At 45.9% G+C, this 27049-nt stretch overlaps 1 protein-coding gene across 1 annotated transcript in view; it reads left to right on the top strand.

Moving 5' to 3' along the window:
- Positions 1-27049, top strand: part of LOC142312902 (RNA exonuclease 1 homolog) — a 129913-nt gene that overhangs the window by 57903 nt on the left and 44961 nt on the right. The window contains exons 12-13 of the mRNA XM_075351921.1: positions 13688-13798; positions 13893-14008. Coding sequence (XP_075208036.1) covers positions 13688-13798; positions 13893-14008 — 227 coding nt within the window. The remainder of the gene's footprint in view (positions 1-13687; positions 13799-13892; positions 14009-27049) is intronic.

Below are 27049 nucleotides of genomic sequence, written 5' to 3'. Positions count from 1 at the left end.
GTTTTCGTTTCTTTACTTTATTTTTTTTTTCCAACAATATAGCCATATGAGGGTTATTTTTGCAGTATGAGTACTTTTGAATGACCCCATTCATTCTGCCACAGATTGTATTGGAGAATGAGGGAAAAAAAATTCTAAATGTGGTGAAATTGGAAAAAAAAAGTGCAATTCCACAATTGTTCGGGCTTTTTATTTATATGTTAAAACTGAACTGGCAACATGATTTCCCAAGTCAGTACGAGTTTGTAGACACGGAAGCTCCATGGCATCTCCTCCTCTCAAACACAGAAGCGGTGGCACGTGGAAGTGACGTCGGCGCCTTTTGACGTCCCTTCCAGGTCCATGAGTTCCACGGTGGACCGTACGCGCAGTCGCTGCCCGTGGATTACCGGCGCTCGCTCCTGTGGAAGCATGCGCCCCAACCCCCCCCTTCCCCGACCGATAGAGGAGGAGGAGGTGGAGGAGTCACCCACAGCTGGATATAAACCAGACCACATACGGACTCAGGTATGACCACTCTCCAGGACTAGGATGGAGGTAGATCACTTTACAAGCTCTGCATCCCTGGAGCCCAGCTCAGCCCCCGATTCTGTGAGTAACCCTGACTAGGGGGTTAGGTCGGGGTGGTGGGCTATAATATGCCATCATGCTTCACTTCTGGGTGCCTGTATATTAATGACCTTTCTCTCCCTCTTAGGGAGACAAGACTCCTGCGCCTAAGTCATCTGTCAAAAGGTGTGTGATATGCAATAAGAAGCTTCCTGATGAGCATTCAAAGAAGCATGTCAGCCCTGTACCGATCAGGTAGTGAGGAACAACTCTCTCTTCTGGATAAACTTAAAAACATGGTGCGTCAAGAGATTCAGTCCAACTTAGTGTCCCTTTCCCAGCCAGCCCCCCCCCCTCCCTGCAGCACCTAAGAGGAAAATTATCCCTGTGGAGGACTGAGTCAGACTCTTTTGGAGGGGCCCTCCTCGCTGCCGGAAGAGCTGTTTGAAAAGGATGATGGCTTATCTTCAGAGTCAAAGTCAGATATTTTTTTTTTTTTTTTCTCCATGGATGATCTGGATAAACTTTTAGGTGCAGTAAGGAAGACTATGGGGGTAGAGGAAGAAAAATCTACTAGATCGGTACAAGATGAAATGTTCGGGGACCTTAGGGACCTGTAAGAAGTTGGGATTTCCGGTCAACGGAATAATCCGAGAGATGGTTTTACAGGAGTGGGGGAACCCTGAGAAAAGCCTCATCATTTACCGTGAATTGAGGAAGAAGATTCCACCTGCTGCTGGTATATACCTAAGGTGGATATTCAGGTCACCAGAGTGAGTGGCAAGGAAGACAACTCTCCTATTTGAGGATTCGTCTCAACTCAAAGATCCCATGGACCATAAGATGGACAGCCTCCTTCGGAAATCCTAGAAGACATCCGCGGTTTTCAATAACACAGGGGTAGCCTCCATCTGTGTGGCCCAATCCTTGTTCAGATGGCTGGGACAGCTGGAGGAATATCTCGAACAAGACACTCCCAAGGAAGATATCCTGGATTCCCTCCCACTCCTCCAAAAGGTAACAGGGTTTCTGGCTGATGCTTCAGCGGAGTCTGTCAGTGTAGTGGCAAGAAGTGGGGTCCTTTCTAATATAGTCAGAGCTCTCTGGCTTAAGCTTTGGAGCGGTGATGCGGCCTACAAGGTGGAGCTCGCATTCTCCCGTTTCGAGGGGAGCATGTTTTCAGTCCAGCTCTAGAAGAGATTCTGGAGAAGACTACGGACAAGAAGAAACTGTTGCCAAAAAGGCCACATAAGGAAAAATTTACATCTCCCCCCCCCCCCCCCCCCCACCCCAGAATCCATCTACCCATTACAGAGGGAAGGGTGAGACAGGCTGTTGGAGTTACCCGAAAGGGGGCAGAGGAAGGAACATATTTCAGGTCAAGACAAGCAATGACGCCACCAGGATAGGAGGTCGGCTGTCAGCATTCCTAAGTCAGTGGAAGACGGTATCATCACTCATGGGTCTTAAGCCTTAAGCACCATCAAAGAGGGTCTCAAGGTGGAGTTCTCCACTTATCCTCCTCACTGTACACGGGTCACTTCCTCTCCCTCCCGGAGAGGTCATGTCACACTCATGGGCTGCATTCAAACCCTCCAAAAAAAATAGGGGTAGTATCAATAGTACCAGAGTCTGAGGCGGGTCTCGGCCATTACTCCCGTCTCTTCCTGATGAAAAAAAAAAAACCACAAAAAAAAATTAACGGCACTCCTCGGTTAATCAACGTCAAACCCTTAAATCCCAACGTCATCTACCGTCGTTTCAAGATGGAGTCGGTCAAGTCCACCAGCCCCTTGTCGGTCCGTTATTTTTTATGGCCAATATAGATCTAAAAGATGTGTACGATCATATCCTGCTCTTTCACACCCACAAAAAAAAAATCACTTTGCAGTTTTCCACAAGGGGCGTCTTCGGTGTTCAGTTCAACTCCCTCCCGTTCGGTCTCTCTGCACCTCGGGTTTTCACCAAAATAATGGTAGAGGTGGTAGCATTTCTGCGGCGTCAGAACATTTGAATAATCCCCTACCTCGAGTACTTTTTGGTACTAGCCCCCTTTGCCCAATTGCCCCTCCAACTTGTGCAGCTCACACTAAGAGTCTTCCACAACTTCGGATGGGTTGTGAACCCTCAAAAGTCAAACCTTCTTCCCTCCACAAAAAAGATCTTCCTTGGAGTCATGTTGGACTCTGTGAAACAATCCTTCCTTCCAAGAGACAATCAGTTGGGGATAAAAAAGATTTCATTTCTGCATTACCAACGGGTTGGCACTCTGAGATTCGCAATGTCCGTGCTGGGATCTGACATTTTGCACCCGGCGGTCTCCTGGGCTCAGGCCCACTCATGCAACTTTTCAAGCTCATATCTTGGGACGGCGCCCAGAACTTCCTAAACAAGAAGATATCCCTGCCAGGTCTGGTGAAATCCTCCTTGTTATAATGAAGGATCCCTGCCCATCTCCAAAGAGGAGTTTATTGGAATTGTCACCAAAGGCTCTCTATCACCACAGATGCCAGCCAGAAAGGCTGGGGGGCGATAATCTCTCAGGTTCCCTTCAAAGGCCTCTGGTCCTCGGATGTCAGTCACCGATCCTCGAATTTATCGAGAACTGGAAGCCGTCCTTCAGGTGCTCAGAGCAGCAAAAACCATGCTCCAAGGGGCATATGTCATGGTGTACTCCGACAATGAAATCGGTAGCTCACCTACGTAATCAAGGAAGCTTGCGCCACAAAAGTTCACGAAGGATTTCCACAGGAATCTTCTTTTTTTTTTTTTGGGCAGAAAAACACCTGTTGCTATCGGCTGGCCACCTGAAGGGCTCCGAAACTACTCAAGCGGATTACCTCAGCAGGCAGGTCATTCATCCTGGGGAATGGTCCCTGAAACCAGATGTGTTCCGTTCCTTAGTCCAAAGGTGGGGACAACAGGAGGTGGATCTCTTTGCAACACTGCAGATTGCAAGGGTAACTCAAAGTCCCAGGGATCGGGTGATAGCAGTGGATGCATTCTACCATCCTTGGAGGTGTCAACTGGTATACGCCTTTCCACCAATCCAGTTACTGGCAAAGACTCTTCAGAAAGTCAGATCAGACAGGGTTCCTACCATCATGGTCGCGGCTCTATGACCCATACGCAGCTGCTTCGGGGCACTGGTAAACATGGCTCAGGATGGACCCTTCCTATTGCCTCAGGTCCCCGATCTTCTCCATCAGGGTCCGCTCTTTCACACAGACCTCAAGAGACTGAACCTGGCTGCATGGATTCTGAATCCGTCATTTTGAGAGCTATGGGCCTGTTTGAGAGGGTCATTGACATGCTACAGAAAAGCCGTAAGCCTGTCACTAATTTATTCTACTTTAAAATCTGGAAGACCTTTACCAACTGGTTCAGTCCTTAGGTTCCTGACTCATTCTATCCAAACGTGGCACACATCCTGGACTTTTTATAGTCAGGACTTGAAAAAGGTCTCAGCCCCAGCACTCTCAAGGTCCAAGTAGCTGCTTTAAGTGCGTATTTTGATCAGGACCTGGCAAACAATCGCTGGGTGAAGCTATTCCTCTTCAGCGGTTCGAGTTCGTGCTAAACGGCTGGCGATAGTTCCCCCCCTGGGATCTTAATACAGTTCTTCAGGGGTTGACTCAGATTCCCTTTGAACCTCTGGCTTCCTTTACCCTGAGGTGTCTGGCCTGGAAAATGCCATTTTTGATTTGCAATTACTACGGCCAGGAGAGTATGTGAAATCCAGGCTCTTACCATACAAGAGCCCTATATGAAGATTCTGGATGATCGAAAACTCTTCAATCTGGATCCCTCCTTTGTCCCGAAAGTTATGTCTGACTTTCATAGGAACCAAGAAATTATTCTGCCGTCTTTTTGTCAGAACCCAGCTAACCAAACAGATGTACTTTCGTTCTCTCTATGAACCTGGGGCAGTTATGCTATACCTACAGAAAACTGAGTCTTCAGAAGGGATTCCAATCTTTTTGTGCTGATTGTGCGTAAGAATGCTGGCAAGAAGGCAGCCAAGAGCACAGTATCCAACTGGATAAAGAACGCTATTAAAGAGGCATATGCTACCCCATGGTCTCCTTCCTCCAGATCACTTCACCGCTCATTCTACTCGATCTGTCAGTCTCCTGGGATGAGAGGGCTGACTCTTCCACTGATCAGATTTGCAGAGCAGCGACCTGGTCCTCTGTCCGTACTTTTGTTAGACATCACGTCCAGAGGCTAAATCTTTATTGGAAAGCCAGTCCCATCGTTAAAGTCCTACAGGCTGTTGTCCCTCCCCAGCCTGTTTGTTAGTACTCCTGTGTGCTGTTGTGGAGGGTGACTAGAGAAAAACGAATTAATCTTACCATTAATTCTCTTTCTAGGAAACCCTCCACGACAGCAGTTATCCCTTTCTATCAAATTATTCGCATGCATATTAATGGCTTATTTCTGAAAATAAAAGATTTAAACCATTCATGATTTTGTTGGTGGTACTTGAGATGGGAGGTGGGGAGGGGTTATTAACATCTTTGTATTTCCTGTCCCTAATACGGCGGAGAGTTAAGCGCCTCCTGTGTGCTGTCATGGAGGGTTTCCTAGAAACCGAATTAACGGTAAGATAAATTCAATTTTCCCTTCTCCATGACAGCACCACCAGAGACTGGAAACCATCCAGGACAGGAAACCCCACTAAAATATAAAATGGCAACACACCTTTCCTCCAAATCAGCTTTGGTTTCCGGTCCTAGATCGGAGATCTCAGTTGGCTGCTTAGGATGTCCCAGGGCTGAACCGGTGCTGGAAGTGCGGCTTACCTGCAATGGCGTCGGAGCTTGGCCCTGGAAGCAGCTTCCCCAGTGCTGCTGTGACTCTGTGGTGGGCGCAGGCATGGAGGATCAGATGGTGTCCTTTGCCTGACGCCCCGGTCTGCGTGTGCATACATCTCCCACCTTCCACGTGGGTAGCCCTGTCGTGCAGCCAGGGTGAAGAGTAAGGAGGTAAAGCAGGAAGTGCTGATTCTACCTTACAAAGTAAAATAAAAAGCAATAATATATTGTGGCCCAAAATAGTACAAATAAACGCCAACTGATCCCGCAAAAAAGCACACATGATTATCAGCAGAAAAAAATATAATAAACTATAGCCTTCTAAATTCAGTGATGCAAAAAGACTTGACAGTGGCCATACCTAACAGAAGTATGTAAATCTGGTATCACTAATCGTACTGAGCATAGGAATATAGCTGCCCTCACTTATACTGCAAGGAGAACGGTGTAAAAAAAAATGTAAGTAAATTCAACTGCTGCTAATTTATTTTAACTCCCAAAGATCAGATTAGTATGGCTCATATTTATCCTGCTTTCGAAGTTGAGCACTGGGGATTACGTGTTCAAAAAGTGGTTCAGGCAAAATTCACTAATGTGGCAGTCACTTTGACCTTGCGTCTGGCCTGTGGTCCAGCGGTCTCCATATTTTTATGCGCCTTTTTTAGGTCTGCACAAAAGTGCACTAATCAACAGTTTTGTTTACCTTTTGAAAAGACTTGCTCCACTGTACAGAGGCCAAACAGTCCTAAGTAACTCTCCTGCATTATTAGTGAATGGATCCGTGGGGGGTGTTTCACCATACTAGTGTATTTTGGAGATGTAGATGGAAACCCCAATGTAGGTGCTCAGCATAGAGCACAGGATAAATGTGGACAGATCCAAAATGTTCTGTACTTAAATCGCCACAAAATGGCATTCAATTCAACCCACAAAAACACAAGTCCACACTCAGGTCCGTCATCTGTTAATGGAAATATAGTGGGCATTCACGTTAATGATAACACAAAGGCTCTGAAAAATTGCCATTGCTCTCCCCCGTCCCGTCAAAGAAATCCAGCAGAATCTGCGCTCCAAAATCTAAGTGCCCCCTTCCTTCTGAGCCTCCCTGGGCCTAAACCACAGTTGGCATCTACATGTTTGGCATTGTTGCAGTGAGAGCCTGCTTAATTTACAGGCTGCAGGTCTCCAGCAGAACGAGAGGCACAATATACGGGCCCTACAATGTACTGGGCACGACAAGGGCCTGTTTGCTGTTTTTAATCCTTCGATATTCACTACATTTGACTCAATGGGTGTTTTCTAGAGACTAAATCATCATTACACCCATAGACTAATACCCAGAGGGGTGTAATCTCCAAAATGTCACTTGAGGGGATTTCTTCTGTTCTGGCACTTGGGGTCAACTTCAACTTCACAATTGTGTCCTCCTTGTTGTTTCTTCACCATAACATTAACTTTTTTTTTTTTTTTTTTTTTGAAGCCTGAAATGTGGGAAAAGGTTGAAAAATTCAAGGGAGCTGAATACTTTTCTCAAGGCACTGTAACTCCATTATAAAAATCAAAGTTTGCAAATTGTGAATTTTTTGCCAAATTTCCAATTTTATGTCTTTCACAAATAAACACAAAAAAAATAGTCCCAAATTTACCACTAACATGAAGTCCAATACAGTCTTTGAATCACTGGGATCCATTGAAGTGTTCCAGAGTTATAACTGCAAAGTAACACTGGTCAGAATGGACAAAAATTGGCCTGCTCATAAAGGTGAAAACAGGCTAGTTGGTAAAGGGGTATATATATTTTTTTTTTTTTTTCTCTCCTTACGTTGATCCCTCTGTATTTGCTCTTGTGAAGTCTTCTCTTTACGATACTTAGATACTAAACACCTTCCTGAGGCGTGTTCATCACTTCTGTAGATGTTGTGAAGGTGTTTTCTTGACCATGGACACCCAGGCCTATTTGAGTTTCCAAACTAATCTGTGTACTTTTATTTGCAGAATGTAAAAAACTGATTTAGCCACTAATAACACTTCTGCTATCTCTCTGGATGTATTTTTTTTTTATTTTTTTTTATTTCAGCCTAATGGTCTGTTGCTCTTCCATTGAGAGCTCCTTTTAACTGGATGTTGTGGGTTCACAGCAACAGCTTGCAAATGCCACACCTGGAATCCGCTCCAAACCTTTTACTTAATTGATAGATTAACGAGGGAATAGCCCATGAATTGGCTTTTGTATTTGTTCAATCACTTTTGGTTCCTTGAAAGCCAGCTACATATTAAAGAGCTATTCCTAAATCTTTTCTCCAATTAAGATGTCAATACATGTCAATTTAGAGCTGAGTCTGCACTTAAAGCCCATGTTGATTATGTAACTCTAGAATGTTTTGGTAAATCTCTAAAATGCCAAAACTTGTCACACGTCAAATATTTCTGGACCTAACTGTATACTACTGGAGCCGAAGACTTGCTCAGTTCAATTTTTCCTTTTTTAAAAAATACTATAATTTGTCACAGAGCATTAAAGAGGCTAGTCACTACCCTACTGGTTACTGTTTTTGCTTTAAATGCCAAATGCCTCTGAAGAGCCCCATATACATTTTCTGTTTTAATTTTTGGTTTTTTCTGCTTCACTTTTTGTGCCCTGTCATTAGCCCAGTCACTAGTTCCACTTCAGGATCCTTTGTCCCTTTTGACTACATTTCCCGTCAGCCTTTGTGCTAGGCTGGATGCCAGCAGTGAGCACACCCCCTAAAAATTTCTACACCCCTCACAGCGTCACAAACACAGCCTCAAGATAACTGCTGCATAGAAGTAACACAAATTTGAGAACACCAACACTGCCTATGTTTATCCCCACTTCTCTCACTGACTAATCTTGTTCTTCTGGAACAGTATGATAGGAGATAGATCTGACTGTGTATATGTGTTATACAGGTTACAGAGCAGACTGTGTAGATGTATTTATACTCTTGTATACATGGATAAAAGGAAAATGTGCAGGGAGATGGGAGAGATGTGTTTGCAGACACAGTGGGGATAAATAAATATTTGATACACTTCTTATTTAGCAAATTTTCCCACCTACAAAGAATGGAGAGATCTGTAAGTTTTATCGTAGATACACTTCCACTGTGACAGACAGAAGAATAAAAAAAAATCCAGAAAATCACGTAGGATTTTTATTTGCATTTTACTGCATTAAATTAGTATTTTGATCACCTGCCAACCAGCAACAATTCTGGCTCAGTTTTTTTTTTTTCTTTTTCTTTTTTTAAGAAGCCCTCCTTATCTGCACTCATTACCTGTATTAATTGCACCTGTTAACTTTTTACCTGTATAAAAGACACCTATCCACACATTGTCACACTCCAACCTCTCCACGTGGCAAAGACCAGAGAGTTGTCTAAGGACACCAGACACAAAATTATAGACCTGCACAAAGTTATGATAGGCTACAGGAAAATGGGCAAGCAGCTTGGTGAGAAGACAACAACTGTTTGTGCAGTTATGAAATAATGGAATAAATACAAGATAACTGTCAATCTTACTAAATCTGGGGCTTGATGCAAGATCTCGCCTTGTGGGGTAAGCATGATTCTGAGAGGTCAGGAATCAGCCCAGAACTACACAGGAGATGAGGAGAAAAGCCAAACACTCCCAAATGGATGCAAAAGGTGAATTTATTTATGCAGCAAAATTCAGTGAAATTTAAACAGACGTTTCGGTCTAGTGTTAGACCTTCATCAGTTTCACGTGCTGCTCGAAGAGAACTGCCTGCATTGGTGGCATAGGGATGACAGACCGAAACGTCTGTTTTAATTTTTTTTTTTTTTTTTTTTTTTTTGCTGCATAAATAAATTCACCTTTTGCATCCATTTAGGAGTGCCTAGCTTTTCTTCTGGCTTTTGACCCTTCCGGTGCACCCTGACTTATACCAAGAGTGCCATGATATCGCATTAGAACTACACGGGAGGACCTGGTCAATGACCTGAGGAGAGTTTGGACCACTGTCTCAAAGATTATTATTAGTAACACAATACGCCATCATGGTTTTAAATTCTGCAAGGTCCCCTTGCTCACGCCAGCACATGTCCAGGCCCGTTTGACGTTTGCCAATGACCATCAGATGGGAGAAAGTCATGTGGTCAGCCGAGACCAAAATAGAACGTTTTGGTATCAACTCCACTCGCCGTGTTTGGAGGAAGGATAAGTAAAAGTCCAGGAACACCGTTCCAACCGTGAAGCATGGGGGTGGAAACTTCATACTTTGGAAGTGCTTTTCTGCAAAGGGGACTGGGCGATTGCACCTTATTGAAGGGAAGATGGATTGTGTCCTGTCTTGTGAGATTTTGACCAATGACCTCCTTCCCTCAGTAGGAATATTGAAGATGGTTTGTGGCTGGGTCTTCCAGCATGACAATGTACCGACACACAGCCAGGGCAACTTGGAGTGTCTCTGTAAAAAGCATTTCATGGTTCAGGAGTTGCCTAGCCAGTCTGCAGACCTGAACCCAATAGAAAAATCTTTGAAGGGAACTGAAAGTCATTGTTGCCAAACGTCAGCCCCAAAACCTAAAAGACCTGTATGGAGGAGTAGACCAAAATTCCTGCTACACTGTGTGCAAACATGGTTACGAACTGCAGGAAACTTTTGACCTCTGTAATTGTAAACAAAGGTTTTTGTAACATATTAGGTTCTCTTTTTCTATTGTATCAAATACTTATTTCATGCAGTGAAGTGCAAGTTATTTCATACAATGTGGTATTATTATTTTTTTTTTTTTTTATTTATTTAGTAATACTTTGAAGTTGTACCTATGATAAAAATTAGACCACTCCATTCTTTGTAGGTGGGAAAACTTGCAAAATCAGTGTATCAAATGCTTATTTTGCCCACTGTATGGACAACAGCAGTGAGTGAGCTGTGCTGAATGTAGCTCCGCCAAACCAGAGTGCAAAGTCACCTGATATTGTGATATCAGATTTTAGCGTCAGGATTCTTGGCAAAAGATAATGTGCCCAGGAGAGCAGAAGGTTACAGAAGTATTTTGAAAAGCAAAGTATTTACAGAAAAGCTTTGTAAAGTAGTGACCCACACCTTAAGGCTAAGTTCACACACTGCTGTTTTTTTGACGCTGCGTTTTTGCCGCAAAAAACGCACAAACGCACCGGCGGCAAAAACGTGGCAAAAATGCATGCGTTTTTACCGCGGTTTGGTGCGTTTTTTGCTGCGTTTTGCTGCGCTTTTGCTCACTGCGTTTTTATGCGTTTTTTTTTTTCAGTGAACATTGCCATTAAAGATTGTTGAAAGAAAAAAGGTCTGATGTCATTTCCTTCTTCAATATGTTCTTCATTCTCCACAAGTGTATGCAGAAGAGCAGACCGCTGCAGAACTACAAGGCTCAGCATGCTCCATCCAGGACTGTATGCTGGAGGGAGAGTCAGGGGGAGCAGACCTACAAGGCTCAGCATACTCCATCCACTAGTAGATGCAGGAGAGCAGACAGCAGCTGCCGAACTACAAGGCTCAGCATCCTCCTTCCAGGACTGTATGCAGGATTTCTTTGCCCCCCCCAAAAAATGGCGTGGGCTTCACCATATTTTCGTATGCTAGCCGGGTACAGCAGGCAGGTACGGGCTGCCCCCAACCCCCAGCTGCCTATTTGTACCCGGCTGGGAACCAAAAATATAGGGAAGCCCTTTTTTTAAATTTATTTCATGAATTTCATGAAATAATTTAAAAAAAAAAAAAAAAAAAAAATGACGTGGGCTTTGCCCAATTTTTCTATCCAGCCAGGTACAACTAGGCAGCTGGGGATTGGAATCTGCAATGCAGGGTGCCCAAGCTTTCTGGGCACCCCTGCTGCGAATTGCAGTCTGCAGCCACCCCAGAAAATGGCGCTTTCATAGAAGCGCCATCTTCTGGCGCTGTATCCAACTCTTCCAGCTGCCCTTATGCCGGGTGGCTCACTGGGTAATAATGGGGTTAGGACTAGCTGTGTATTATCAGCTGGCCCTAAGCCCGAAATTCATAGTGTCTCGCCAATATTAGCCCCTTCAGCCCCGGGGCACTTTCCGTTTTTGCGTTTTTGTTTTTTGCTCCCCTTCTTCCGAGAGCCATAACTTTATTTTTCCGTCAATCTTGCCATATGAGGGCTTGTTTTTTGCGGGACAAGTTGTACTTTTAAATGAAACCATAAGTTTTACCATATGGTGTACTGGAAAACGGCAAAAAAATTCCAAATGCGGAAAAATTGCAAAAAAAGTGTGATGGCACAATAGTGTTTGGGATGTTTTATTCACGGTGTTCACTATATGGTAAAACTGACGTGTGGGTATGATGCCTGAGGTCGGTGCGAGTTTGTAGACACCAAACATGTATAGGTTTACTTGTATCTAAGGGGTTAAAAAAAATTCACAAGTTTGTCCAATAAAAGTGGCGCATGTTTTGCGTCCCTTGCCGAAACACGTAGCGTTCTTATTTTTTGGGATCTATGGCTCAGTGACGGCTTATTTTTTGCGTCTCGAGCTGACGTTTCTAATGTTATCATTTTTGCGCAGATGCTACGTTTTGATCGCCGCCTATTGCATTTTGCGTAAAACTTGCGGCGACCAAAAAACGTAATTTTGGCGTTTGGTAAACGGCGTAGTGGCAAAAAAATTCCAATCAGATTAATTGATTTTATAATTTTGATCGGGCATTTCTGAATGCGGCGATACCAAATATGTGTATATTTATTTTTTAACCCTTTAATTTTCAATGGGGGGAAAGGGGGGTGATTTTGAAGGTGGTGTGGTTTTTTTTTTACATTTCTCTAGTCCCCCCCCCCCCCTAGGGGGCTATAGCGATCAGCAATCCGATCGCTATTATCTATCTGCTGATCACAGCTATACAGCTGTAAACAGCAGTCACTTTCTTTTTCTCTCGGCCGAGGGAAAACTAAAGTGAAACTTCGTAGCTACAGGCGTCATCACATGGCCCTGTGCTACGATGGCAACCAACGATAGTCACGTGATCACGCACGTGACTTCCGGTGGGGGCGGCGGTAAGTACAAAAACATGGCCGCGCGCATTTAGATCTTGCTGCCAGACTTTGGCAGCAAGATGTAAGGGGTTAATGGCCGCATCAATCAGCTGATGCATCAGTGAAAAAAAAACAAAACACACACTTCTGTGCAGCGTGGGACTGGCTACCGGAGGAAACTCCAGTAATGCCAGGCCTGGATTCAGGTACCTGCACTGCGCTCCGGAGCTCTCACCTGAGCTCCGGAGTGCAGCCTAGACTTTACAGCGTGCGCCGAGTGACTGATTCCCCGGCACTTGCGGTTTAGTTCATGACAGCTGCAGACATCCTGGGCTAATCTCCGGTGCTCTCACCTGAACTCCGGAGATCACCCCAGCCTGTCTGCAGCTGTCATGAACTGACTGCAAGCGCCGGGGAATCAGTCACTCGGCGCGCGCTCGCTGTACAGTCTAGGCTGATCAGTGAAAAAAAAAAAAACTACTACACACATTCATGCTGACCCCCGGGTGACCGCTGCCGGTAATCAGTGATGAAGTCTCCTGACGGCATCAGCTGAAAGCCAGTCGCGCGGTAAGATCCGGCGTCACCGCGAGACTTACGATCAGCTGATGCATCAGGTGACCGCATCAGGTGATCACCGCCAGGTCCTGCAGGTATCGTACGTGCCTGGGAGCCGGCACACAGCCGGAGCGGGGGTGGCGGTACCGGCAAGAGGAGCTGGGAGCGGACATGGCACCGGGAGTCTGCAGACAGGCGAGTATGACATTTTTCTACTGGTCACTTTTGACTTAGCAGCCGCTTCCACCTCCTGCACGGGAGCGGACATGGCACCGGGCGGGAATTGGAAGCAGCGGTGGCGGTACCGGGAGGATTCACGCTTCTGTGTTTACTGACAGAAGGAATCCTCTTCCTGTACATGTCACTTTACTACCCACCCCTTGCGTTTTTATAGCTGCGTTTTTAGACATTAAAACGCAGCTATATTTGCAATTTGCGATTTTTCATTGCGTTTTTGAACATCTCATTGAACTCAATGGGTAGAAAACGCAGTGAAAAACGCAAAAATAATTGACATGCTGCGTTTTTCTGGGCACCACAAAAACGCAGCTAGAAAAAATGCTGTGTGCAGACAGCAAAAATGAAACCTCATAGACTTTGCTGGGGAAGCAAATTCATGCAATTTTCTGAGCAAAAACGCACCTGAAAAACTCCGCGAAAAATTCACTGTGTGAACTTACCCAAAGAACAGTGCCATTTATTTACTTTTTTTTTTTTCTTTTTTCTTTCTCTTCCCTAAAGCTACATGTGCACGATGGCCAAAAGGAAAATCTTGATGGATTTGTAAAGACATTTGTGAAACTTCAACCATCAGATGGAAATCCTGGAATATTTTCTGTGGATTGTGAGATGGTATTTAAAGGACCTAAAATAGCTCCTTTTTTTTTCCCCGCCATGTCTGATTTTTTTTTTTTTTTTTTTTCTTGTTTTTTTCTATCATCTATAGTGTTACACAACTCATGGTCTGGAACTCTCCAGAGTCACCGTTGTCGATCCTGGTTTGCAGGTGGTTTATGACACCTTTGTTAAGCCTGATAATGAAATTATAGACTATAACACCAGGTATGTATACCCTTATTTAATGTGCATTTTAAATTTCATCTTACTATAGTGATTATTTGAATGTATTCAGTATGTCATGAGTTTCTCAATGCACAACGCCACTTCTTAGGTTGGAGGCTATAGCTTGTTCAGTTTTAATATATACAGTTTGCTGACCAAATTTGCCTCCCAATTGTTTTTGACTCTGCATCTGATTTACAGAATTTAGTAGTAAGTGTATTCTGAATCTTGAATGCTTTGGTAAAGAGAACCTTTTCCTACAGAGTAGGAAGTTGGAATGTGTATAGCTATAGCAGTGGTAACAAACCAAAAGGGATGTTTTGTAGCAAGGATCGTATCAGGTCTGTGGAAATTGAAGAAATGTATTTAAAAAAAAAAATCATCATTGAACCATAGTAAGCCATTTCATTGAAAGACCCCAAGGGGCAGGATGTACCAGGGCAAGCTGTAATTGAGGTCTTGCTGGAACTGATTGAGAGGGGAAAGCTGTTGCCTAATGGACACAAGCAGTGCTTTGAGAATAAGGGTATGTGCGCACGTTGCTTTTTACCTGCTTTTTACCTGCTTTTTTTGCTGCTTTTTCTTCTGCGCTGTTTAATGCCAAAATGGATGTGTTCTTCTATTCAAGCAAAGTCTATGGGAATTTGGGTTTCTTGTTCACACTATGTTGTTCAAAATGCTGCCTTTTTGTGGCAGAACTTTGGTCAAAAACTCAGCTTTGCAGTGCAAAACCCAAATGGCAAAAACAATTGACATGTTGCTTCTTTGAAAAGCTGAGTTTTTGACCAAAGTTCTGCCACAAAAAGGCAGCATTTTGAACAACATAGTGTGAACAAGAAACCCAAATTCCCATAGACTTTGCTTGAATAGAAGAACACATCCATTTTGGCATTAAACAGCGCAGAAGAAAAAGCGGCAAAAAAGCAGGTAAAAAGCAACGTGCGCACATACCCTAACACTTTAAAGAAATGGAAATTAACTGCTTTTGGAGAAGACATTTAAGTATTTAGTCACTCCTTCTCAAAATAACCAAAAATGCAATCATTTTAGTAGTCCATTTCTATAAATTAAACCAAATTCACTTGTTTTTCTCATTTTTTGCTTTGGAGGCACATTCATGATGGTTCAGAATGCAGGTCTGAAATCTCTCAAATTCCAGCATCAGTGCAAATGGCAATTTGAAGGAAAGTACAAGCCTTTTTATATATGGATGCTTGCTGACCTTTTTCAGCAGAAATTCTACTACTGCCATGCAGATATTACATACACTATATCCAAAAAGCTAGTACACCCCTCACATTTTTGTAAATTTATATCTAATCATTGAACTATACTGATATGACACCTTGATACAATGTAAAGTAGTTAGTGTGCCACTTGTATAACAGTGTAAATTTGGTGCGCCCTCTTCCTCAACACAGCCAATAATGTCTAAACCACTGGCAACAACATAATTAACACTAGAAGTCCCAGAGAGGGGTCATTTAACATTTCTACCTTTGGAACCCAGAGACGGGTTGAATGACCTGAAGGATTTTAGCTAACATCCTATAATCAGTCTTTTGTTCTGTAATTAAGGCCATTACTGTAGCACCACAGGAGGTTGTTGTTGTTTTCCATTGAGATTAGCCATTTAGTTACTAGTTAGTTCTATTCAGTTTGGATTAAGGGTACAGTCACACTTAAGCGACGCTCCAGTGATCCCACCAGCGATCTGACCTGGTCAGGATTGCTGGTGCGTCGCTACATGGTCACTGGTGAGCTGTCAATCAGGCAGATCTCACCAGTGACCAGCCCCCAGCCAGCAGCGACGCGTGGAAGTGATGCTGCGCTTGGTAACTAAGGTAAATATCGGGTAACCAAGCAAAGCACTTTGCTTGGTTACCCGATATTTACCTTGGTTACCAGCGCACACCGCTTAGCGCTGGCTCCCTGCACTCCTAGCCAGATTACACATCGGGTTAATAAGCAAACCGCTTTGCTTATTTACCCGATGTGTACTCCGGCTACATGTCCAGGGAGCCAGCACTGGCAGCCTGAAAGCGGCGTACGCTAGTAACAAAGGTAAATATCGGGTAACAAAGCAAAGGGCTTCGCTTGGTTACCCGATATTTACCTTGGTTAAAGCTTACCGCAGGCTGCCAGAAGCAGTCTCCCTGCACATTCAGATCGTTGCTCTCTCGCTGTCAAACACAGCGATGTGTGCTTCACAGCAGGAGAGCAACGTCCAAAAAATGAACCAGCACTGTGTGTAACGATCAGTGATCTCACAGCAGGGGCCGCATCGCTGCTCAGTGTCACACACAGAAAGATCGCTAATGAGGTCACTGGTGCGACACAAAACCGTGACTCAGTAGCGATCTCGCTATGTGAGAAGTACCCTTAAGGGTCATTTGACCCTCTTTCGGGACTTCAGGGGGGAGCTAGAAATTTCTGGGACTTCTAGTGTTAAGTGAAAATGGCCAAATTGAGCTGAAAATGTCAATATTTTGCATGGCTACCATTATTTTCAGGCACTGCCTTAATTCTCTTGAACATAGAGCTTCACAGGAGTCACTTCAATTGGCAGTCCCAACCCCCCCCCCACCTGGTGTCATGTGACTCATTACAAGGTGTCAGGTGTGACTGGTGAGCAGGTGCTAAATTTGGTGTCATTGCTCACAAACTCTTACTGATCACTGGAAGTTCAGCATGGCACCTAATGGCAAAAACAAACACCCTGAAACTGAGGTGCAGCATGTGGCAAAGACCATATAGTGGTTTAAAAAGACAGGTTGCACTCCGTACAGGCCTTGCCATGGTCTACCACCATTGAGTGCACATGCTCATTGTCATAGCCAGAGGTTGTGTTTTCAAACTTGCTGTAGGAGTGTTGCCAGCATTGCTGCAGAGGCTAAAGGGTGTGTGGGGGTCAGAACTGGACTTGACTGGTGGTTATCCCTTAATCTAAAGATGGTGCACAAGAAATCGTGAAAATTGCTGAACACAAGCAGACTAAGGTCATGGATTACTGGAACTGTCTTGTGGTTGTATGAGACAAAGATAAGCTTATTTGGTTCAGATGATGTCAAGCGTGTATGGTAGCAACCAGGTGAGGAGTACAAAAACAAGTGTCTTGCCTACAGTCAAGCATGGTGGTGGGAGTGTCATGATTTGAGGCTGCATCAGTGCTTCCAGCTGTGGGAAGAGCTACAGTTCATTGAGGGAGACATAAATGCCAACGTGTACTGTGATATATTGCATCACACTCCTGCTTTAGTATATCACAGTACATAATCCCTCCCTTCAGAAACTGGGCTGCAGGACAGTATTCAAACATGACCCCAAATACTCCTCCAAGATGACCACTGCTTTGCTACAGAAACTGTGGGTAAAGGTGCTGGACTGGCCAAGCATGTTTCCAGACCTAAACCCTATTGACCATCTGTGGGGCATCCTCTATTTGTAATGTGGAGGAGCACAGGGTCTTGAACGTCCACCAACTATATGAGGAGTGGAAGAGTATTAAAGTTGTAACATGTGATGTTCCAGTGAACTCCATGCCCAAAAAAGTTAAGGCAGTGCTTGAAAATGTGAGCCACACAAAATTTCTCTGACGCCTCATTGGGGGACACAGGACCATGGGTGTTATGCTGCCTATCCATAGGAGGACACTAAGTAGATGCAAAAGCATAGCTCCTCCTCTGCAGTATACACCCCCTGGCCTGGCCAGGCAATCTCAGTTTTAGCTTAGTGTCTGTAGGAGGCATTTCCTTTTCAAGGTTTATTTTTTGAGGGCGACTGTTTCCTTTTGGGACCGATCTCCCACTACCATCAACGGGCGGGAACGTGAAGTGTTGCCTACACGTACCCCCTCCCACGACGCTGGATCCTGGGCCGGACGACGGGTTCCATAGACACCGATTTTCCAAAGCCCAGGGCAGAGGCACAATTCCTCAGCCCCTCTTTGCAGGCTCTGAGTTGAATATGGCACCGTTGTGACCGGATACAGCAAGCTGACTCTGCTATTGTCACTGCCTGGATTGAAGCAGTGTTTAAGGTGAGATCCCCCCTGACTGGTTTCCCAGATAAAGGGAGAAAAGGCTGTGCAGGAAAGGCTTCCAGGGCTGAATATACAGTATTTATTATGAGAGTCCCTGGCTAATGCAAGGAAGAGAGCCCCAGGAATCCTGAACAGTGTTAACTTTTCCCTAGCTTGCTGGCTGGAGGAGGGGGGGGGGAGTTTGCAAACTCCTGCACAGATAATTTACACTGTTTTATACAAGCTGCACACTGACTGACCACTCCATTTTATCAAAGTGTCATACTTTCAGTGTTGTTCCATGAAAAGATATAAAATGTTTAAAAAAAATTGTGAGTTGTGTATTCACTTTGGCTGTATTTAGTAATTGTTATACTATTTCCCAGACACAAAGACCAGAGGATGAAGTAGAAGCTTAACACCTTGCCAATATAGACATACAGAAAGGTGTTTCTGCATTAGGACTTGCAGGTTTGCCATGAAGATTATGGGCACAGAAGCAGTGCCTGCACGACCACTGACGTGAACTCTGCTTATCAGACAGCTGAGCACCTGCAGCATCAGCCAGTCTCCGTGCTGTGATCATGGTTGGTTAATCCTTTAGCTTGGGAGAAAGCTACCTTTTTCACCCAATTACCATTTATAAAACCTTCCCCCTCAACATTTAATGTGGAGTGTTAATGGTTGGTACAGCAATAACCTCTGGATCTGCTGGGTATGGTGGCCTGTTGGACATTATCATAGTCTTGCACTAACAGGATGCCTGCTTATCAGGTCTAATGCACTTAAAAACAAGAGTATTTAAGCATATTAGACCAGGAATCAGCTTTTTCAGTGTTCAAGTGGAGTTTTTTATGGAAAAAAAATACAAATTTTGTACAAAAAAATAATAAAGTAACGGAAAACTGTTTTGTTAATTACTCATAAATTGTAAAATGGGGTTTCTTTGTCGCTCCATTGGGAGACCCAGACAATTGGGTGTATAGCTTCTGCCTCCGGAGGCCACACAAAGTATTACACTTTAAAAAGTGTAACCCCTCCCCTCTGCCTATACACCCTCCCGTGGATCACGGGCTCCTCAGTTTTATGCTTTGTGTGGAAGGAGGCACACATCCACTCATGCATTCTCATATTAGTTAATCGGTTGGAAGAAAAGAGGGCCCCCACGGGGCCCCCGGCATGTAACCTTCTCACCCCACTACGTCGGCGGTGTTAAGGTTGAGGTACCCATTGCGGGTACAAAGGCCGGAGCCTCATGCCGTCTCCTTCACCATCCCTTAGCGGCTCTGGGAGAAGTGGGATCCTGAACGGTCATCCATTTGCTGGGACCGTGCTCCCTCCGCAGCCCCTGTGGGAATCTTCCGGACCGGAGTCTATTCAACCTCAGGGATCGAGCCCTGCAACTCTAAGGTACTCTGTGTCCCCATTGGGGACTGTGCAGGAGCGCACCTTCTTCCCGGACGCTGCGGCAGCTGCTGAATTGAGAAGACCGGCGGACTTCCGCGCCGACCGTGCCTGCTTGTCGGGCGCGGTCTCAAATTTAGTCCCCGGCTTCATCGCGGCCTAGTCGCAAAAATCCCGCCCCCGGGCCTGCCTGTCAGGGGTAAGGGCGGGACTGCCGACCTGACGTCGGATGTGAGGGCTGGAGCATCCTGCATGTTTCCTCCCCCCTCACTGATCACTGTGGGGACCCCAGATTCCCACACTTTCCTGGCGCCACCCACGGCTCCACTCCTCCCCTGAGAGCTCCGGCAGCCATTTTTTGGGCATTCTGCCGGTGGAGGATTCTCAGGAACAGCTCTGCAGCTCCGGGGGACCTAAGGCTGGGAATCTGGAGGCACACACTCCGCTTGTTAGCGGTCGGTAAGCCACACCGGTCACCCGGTGCTGGTCCCCCCTAGGGTGCCGGAATAGATACGTATTTATATATATATATATATTTCTGTTCGTTCGGGCTGTATACCCTGTTTTTGCCTATATACCCTCAGTGATCATTCTCCTAGGGGACAACAGCATGTCGTCCACAAGGAGCAAAGCTGTTAAGGCACAGGGGTTTTTTGCGGCCTGTACCTCTTGTGGGGCTATGTTACCTGCGGGTTCCACCTACCCTCACTGTGAGCAATGCTCGACCCCTGTTTCACTTGCTCAGCCGGAGCCTCGGTCACTAGTGGACCCCTCGGCTCATGTAGACCCCCCTGCTCCCCCTGTCCAGGCGGCAGGGACAGAGTTCTCCTCTTTTGCTGAGAAACTGAGTCACTTTCACAATCCATGGCTCAGTCTATGGACAAATGGTCTGCCAAGCTGCTAGAAGCTTTGCAGTCCAGACCGGTCCTTACACAGGCCCCGGCTCCTGTTGGATCGTCACCTCCAGGCCCCTCTCAGTCCGAGCCGCAGCGAGCTCCCAGGTTGGGACCTAGGTCCCACGCGGAGGACTCCTGCCAGGACTACAGTCCTAGACAGGCTAAGCGGGCTCGCTGGGAATCTTCCCCGACTTCTTCACGCTGCTCGGGTTCCCAGCTTGAGGACTTTGGAGGATGAGGCGGACGTCGCAGCTCAGGGTTCTGACCCTGACGTCGCCCTTAACCTTGATACACCTGAGGGGGATGCATTAGTGAATGATCTTATCTCGTCCATCAACCAGGTGTTGGATCTCTCTCCCCCGCCTCCTACTGTAGAGGAGTCGGCGTCTCAGCAGGAGAAACACCAGTTTCGGTTCCCCAAACGTACACGTAGTGCGTTCTTCGATCACTCTAACTTCAGAGACTCTGTCCAGAAGCCCAGAGCGGTTCCGGACAAGCGCTTTACTAAGCGCCTCACTGACACGCGTTACCCCTTCCCCGCTGAAGTCGTTAAGGGGTGGGCTCAATGTCCCAAGGTGGATCCTCCAGTCTCTAGATTGCCGGCTAGATCCGTGGTATCTGTGGCAGATGGCTCATCGCTAAAGGATGCCACTGACAGGCAGAGCTCCTGGTGAAGTCCATCTATGAGGCCACGGGCGCGTCTTTTGCTCCGGCCTTTGCAGCCGTATGGGCACTCCAAGCTATCTCTGCTTGTCTGACTGAGATTAATGCTGTCACACGTAATTCTGCTCCGCAAGTTGCGTCTTTGACTTCTCAAGCGGCAGCTTTTTCTTCCTACGCCATGAACGCAGTCCTAGACTCGGCTAGCCGTACAGCTGTGGCATCCGCTAAAACTGTGGCAGTCCGCAGGGCCATGTGGCTGCGCGAATGGAAGGCAGACTCTGCCTCCAAGAGGTTCTTAACCGGTTTGCCGTTTTCTGGCGAACGCTTGTTTGGAGAACGATTGGATGAGATTATTAAGGAATCCAAGGGAAAGGACTCCTCCTTACCCCAGTCCAGACCTAAGAGACCTCAACAACGGAAAATACAATCGAGGTTTCGGTCCTTTCGTCCCTCCGCCAAGCCCCAATCCTCTTCGTCCAGCAGGCAGAAGAAAGGCCAGAGGAACTCCTATGCGTGGCGGTCCAAGTCACGCCCCCAAAAGGCCGCAGGAGGCACTGCCTCCAAGGCGGCCTCCTCATGACTCTCGGCATCCCCTAACCGCATCCTCGGTCGGTGGCAGGCTCTCCCGCTTTGGCGACGCCTGGTGGCCACATGTTCAAGACCGATGGGTGAGAGACATTCTGTCTCACGGTTACAGGATAGAGTTCAGCTCCCGTCCTGCGGTTCGTTTCTTCAGAACCTCTCCGCCCCCCGCTCAGGCCGACGCACTTTTTCAGGCGGTGGACGCTCTGAAGACAGGAGTTGTGACCCCCTTTCCCCTTCAGGAACGTGGTCGCGGCTTTTACTCCAACTTGTTCGTGGTGCCAAAAAAGGACGGATCATTCCGTCCCGTTCTGGACCTCAAACTGCTCAACAGACACGTGAGAACCAGACTGTTTCGGATGGAATCTCTCCACTCGGTCATCGCCTCGATGTCACAAGGAGACTTCCTAGCATCGATCGACATCAAAGATGCTTATCTCCACGTGCCGATCGCACCCGAACATCAACGCTTCTTGCGTTTCGCCATCAGGGACGAACACCTTCAGTTCGTGGCATTGCCTTTTGGCCTGGCGACAGCCCCACGGGTTTTCACCAAAGTCATGGCATCCGTCGTGGCGGTCCTACACTCTCAGGGCCACTCGGTGATTCCCTACCTAGACGATCTCCTAGTCAGGGCCCCTTCTCGGGTAGCGTGTCAACACAGCCTTACAGTCGCTCTGACTCCTCTCCAGCAGTTCGGGTGGATCATCAACTTCCCAAAATCAAAGTTGACACCGACCCAATCACTGACTTACCTCAGGATGGAGTTTCATACACAGTCAGCGGTAGTCAAGCTACCGCGGGACAAACAGCTTTCTCTGCAGGCAGGGGTGCAATCACTTCTTCGGAGTCAGTCACACCCCTTAAGGCGCCTCATGCACTTCCTGGGGAAGATGGTGGCAGCGATGGAGGCAGTGCCGTTCGCGCAATTCCCTCTACGGCAGCTCCAATGGGACATTCTCCGCAAATGGGACAGGAGGTCGGCTTCCCTCGACAGGAACGTCTTTCCCTTGCAACCAAGACGTCACTTCAGTGGTGGCTCCTTCCCAATTCTCTATCGCAGGGAAAATCCTTCCTACCCCCAACCTGGGCTGTGGTCACCACGGACGCGAGCCTGTCAGGGTGGGGAGCAGTTTTTCTCCACCACAGGGCTCAGGGAACCTGGACTCCAATAGAGTCTTCCCTTCAGATCAATGTTCTGGAAATAAGGGCAGTGTATCTAGCCCTATTGACTTTTCAGCGGTGGCTGGAGGGCAGGCAGATCCGTATCCAGTCGGACAACGCCACTGCCGTCGCATACATCAACCACCAAGGCGGCACTCGCAGTCGTCAAGCCTTCCAGGAAGTCCGGCGGATTCTGCAGTGGGTGGAAGCCACAGCCTCCACCATCTCCGCAGTTCACATCCCGGGCGTAGAAAACTGGGAAGCAGATTTTCTCAGTCGTCAGGGCATGGATGCGGGGGAATGGTCTCTTCACCCAGATGTGTTTCGAGAGATCTGTCGCCGCTGGGGAACGCCGGACGTCGATCTCATGGCGTCACGGCACAACAACAAAGTCCCAGCATTCATGGCACGGTCTCAGGATCACAGAGCTCTGGTGGCGGACGCGTTAGTTCATGACTGGTCGCAGTTCCGACTGCCTTATGTGTTTCCTCCTCTGGCGATGCTGCCCAGAGTGTTACGCAAGATCAGGTCCGACTGCTGTCGCGACATTCTCGTTGCTCCAGACTGGCCGAGGCGGTCGTGGTACCCGGATCTGTGGCATCTCACGGTGGGTCAGCCGTGGGCGCTTCCAGACCGCCCAGACTTGCTGTCACAAGGGCCATTTTTCCATCTGAATTCTGTGGCCCTCAACCTGACTGTGTGGCCATTGAGTCCTGGCTCCTAGCGTCTTCAGGGTTATCTCAGGATGTCATTGCCACCATGAGACAAGCCAGGAAGCCAACGTCCGCCAAGATCTATTACAGGTCTTGGCAAATCTTCTTATCCTGGTGCTCTAACTGTTTTCTTCCATGGCCGTTTGCCTTACCAACATTCCTTTCATTCCTACAATCTGGAATGGACAAGGGTTTGTCACTCGGCTCTCTCAATTAGTGTCTGAGCTTGCAGCGCTATCATGCAAAGCCCCCTTCCTGGTGTTTCACCATAAGGTGGTTCTGCGTCCGGTTCCGGAATTTCTCCCCAAGGTGGTATCTTTTTTTCATCTCAATCAGGATATCTCCTTACCTTCATTTTGCCCTAATCCAATTCACCAATGTGAAAAGGATTTGCACTCTTTGGATCTGGTGAGAGCACTCCGGCTCTACGTGTCTCGCACGGCGCCCCTGCGTCGTTCAGATGCGCTCTTTGTCCTTGTCGCTGGCCAGCGTAAGGGTTCGCAGGCTTCCAAGTCAACCTTGGCTCGGTGGATCAAGGAACCGATTCTCGAAGCCTACCGTTCTTCTGGGCTTCCGCTTCCTTCAGGGCTGAAAGCCCATTCTACCAGAGCCGTGGGTGCGTCCTGGGCATTGCGGCACCGGGCGACTGCTCAGCAGGTGTGTCAGGCAGCTACGTGGTCTAGTCTGCACACTTTCATGAAACACTATCAGGTGCATTCCTATGCTTCGGCAGACGCCAGTCTAGGTAGGCGAGTCCTTCAAGCGGCGGTTGCCCACCTGTAAGAGGAGGGCCGTTTCGGCTCTTTTTATTGAGGTATTCTTTTACCCACCCAGAGACTGCTTTTGGACATCCCAATTGTCTGGGTGTCCCAATGGAGCGACAAAGAAGGAGGGAATTTTGTTTACTTACCGTAAATTCCTTTTCTTCTAGCTCCTATTGGGAGACCCAGCACCCGCCCCTGTTCCCTTCGGGCTGGTTGTTCTTTTGTGTACACATGCTGTTCATGTTGAATTGTTCTTTTGGTTCATGGTTCAGTTCTCCGAACATCCTTCGGCTTGAATTTACCCTAGACCAATTCATAAGTCTTCTCCTTCCTGCTTTTGCACCAAAACTGAGGAGCCCGTGATCCACGGGAGGGTGTATAGGCAGAGGGGAGGGGTTACACTTTTTAAAGTGTAATACTTTGTGTGGCCTCCGGAGGCAGAAGCTATACACCCAATTGTCTGGGTCTCCCAATAGGAGCTAGAAGAAAAGGAATTTACGGTAAGTAAACAAAATTCCCTTCTTTGTGAAGGGTTTCTTTTTTGGCGTAGGAAGAAAGGATGTCCAGCTCTTCAGGCAAAGAATCACGTCTTTATTTCATCATGCAGACACAGAATGACATGACCAGCACTACGCGTTTCAGGTGAAAACACTCACCCTTAATCATGATGCTGGGGAGACGGCGCTACAGAGTTTATATGCAAATGCTAATTAGTGGAACAGATGTTTAAATCACTTGAGCACCTTACATACTTGAAAATAAAGTTACCATGAAAATTATTACATACATATAAGATAAAATACAATACAGTTATCGGTGGTTTTCTGGACTAGATTGGGAATGTATATAAATTCTGACACATTAGTTATGGTGCGCCAATGTGCATGTGCAGGTGTAACATTTGCAAGTGAATGCGCATATTTTATGCGCAAGTACATTACTTTACATACATAAATAAATCTGCACATATGAGGATACACACAAGAATTTTTTTATATGCATACCTGCACATGTGTGTGTGCATATATGCATACATTTCCCTTCTTCATTTATGCTTGATTATAACACAATGTGCAAACTTTCAAATTTAATCATGAAAGTTTTTTTTAATTATATATTCATTTCCCCCCATGTGCTATTAAAAAATTCATGCTACCTTGCGCATGGATTTTCTCACACTGGTTGGAATGCATGTTAGCCGCAGAATGCGTTTTTTGTTCCCTTTAAAATTATTGGAATTTAATTCTAAAATGCCGAAATTAGAAATGAATGTATTGCAGATTCAGCTGTGGCACTTTTAGTTTGGTTATTCTGTCAGTATTAACGAACAGACAGCTATAACTCACAACATGATTTGGTGGCCTCCGCTTTAATATAACATATATCTCAATTTATTCGAGTACAGCCTAATTAATAAACTGGGGGGGAGAGGAAAGAAAGTTTCATTAAAAAAAATAAAGAAATCTTTTCCTATAAAAATTAAAAATTAGTTTTTCTATCTAGAATATAAATTCATTGGTATATAGTATTGGCACAAAATGCGGGTTATTTTAGGCAACTCTGGTTATTTTGCACCTGAAATTGTGCTTCAAGGTAGCATGAATTTTTTAATAGCACATGGGGGGGAAATGAATATATAATTAAAAAAACTTTCATGTTTAAATTTGAAAGTTTGCACATTGTGTTATAATGTTATAATCGAGCATAAATGAAGAAGGGAAATGTATGCATATATGCACACATGTGCAGGTATGCATATAAAAAAATTCTTGTGTGCATCCTCATATATGTGCAGATTTATTTATGTATGTAAAGTAATGTACTTGCGCATATTTTATGCGCATTCACTTGTAAATGTTACACCTGCACATGCACATTGGCGCACCGTAACTAATGTGTCAGAATTTATATACATTCCCAATCTAGTCCAGAAAACCACCGATACCTGTATTGTATTTTATCTTATATGTATGTAATAATTTTCATGGTAACTTTATTTTAAAGTATGTAAGGTGCTCAAGTGATTTAAACATCTGTTCCACTAATTAGCATTTGCATATAAACTCTGTAGCGCCGTATCCCCAGCATCATGATTTAAGGGTGTGTTTTCACCTGAAACGCGTAGTGCTGGTCATGTCATTCTTTGTGTCTGCATGATGAAATAAAGACGTGATTCTTTGCCTGAAGAGCTGGACATCCTTTCTTCCTACATTATACCGGGCCGTGGCAGTGCCTGTCCGCGCTCCAGGACGGAATCGGGATTGAGCCTTTGCACGGTGAGCTGATTCACACAATTGGATTTTTTTGGCATCTCATGCCTTCACAAATTGTGCCACCAAATTATATCTGGAAAGTCTGCACTCAGTCAAATTTAGTACTACTTTCCTTCTGAGCCCTGCCGTGTATCTTAACAGTTTGAGACTACATCTGGATTTTGGCTTTGGGAGAAAATAGAAAACCATAATTTTGTTACACTACTACTATTTTATGAAAAAGAAAAACCTTTTTTCTCCATGTACGAATGGTATAAATGCTGTGAAACGCCCAACATGAATTGATTGGTATAGTTTCTAAGTGGGAGGGTGATTCTGCTGCTTGGAACCACATGGCTTTTAATGTGACATGGTACTCGCAAAGCATTCCAGCAAAATCTGCACTCCAAAATGGTGCTCCTTCCTTTCTGAGCTTTGCAGCGTTCCCAAATGCAGTGTTGGTTTATTCTGATCTCTCACTGCACCTCCCTTTTCAAGCCTTGTCTGCAGTAGTCAGTCTGTGTCCTCCAGTTTGGAGATTGGCATGGCCATGAAATTGGATATAATCGGGGACCTGGAAAG

This window comes from Anomaloglossus baeobatrachus, chromosome 1 (genome assembly GCF_048569485.1).
Source record: "Anomaloglossus baeobatrachus isolate aAnoBae1 chromosome 1, aAnoBae1.hap1, whole genome shotgun sequence".
Lineage (NCBI taxonomy): Eukaryota > Metazoa > Chordata > Amphibia > Anura > Aromobatidae > Anomaloglossus > Anomaloglossus baeobatrachus.
This window is presented reverse-complemented; position numbering and strand designations above follow the sequence as displayed.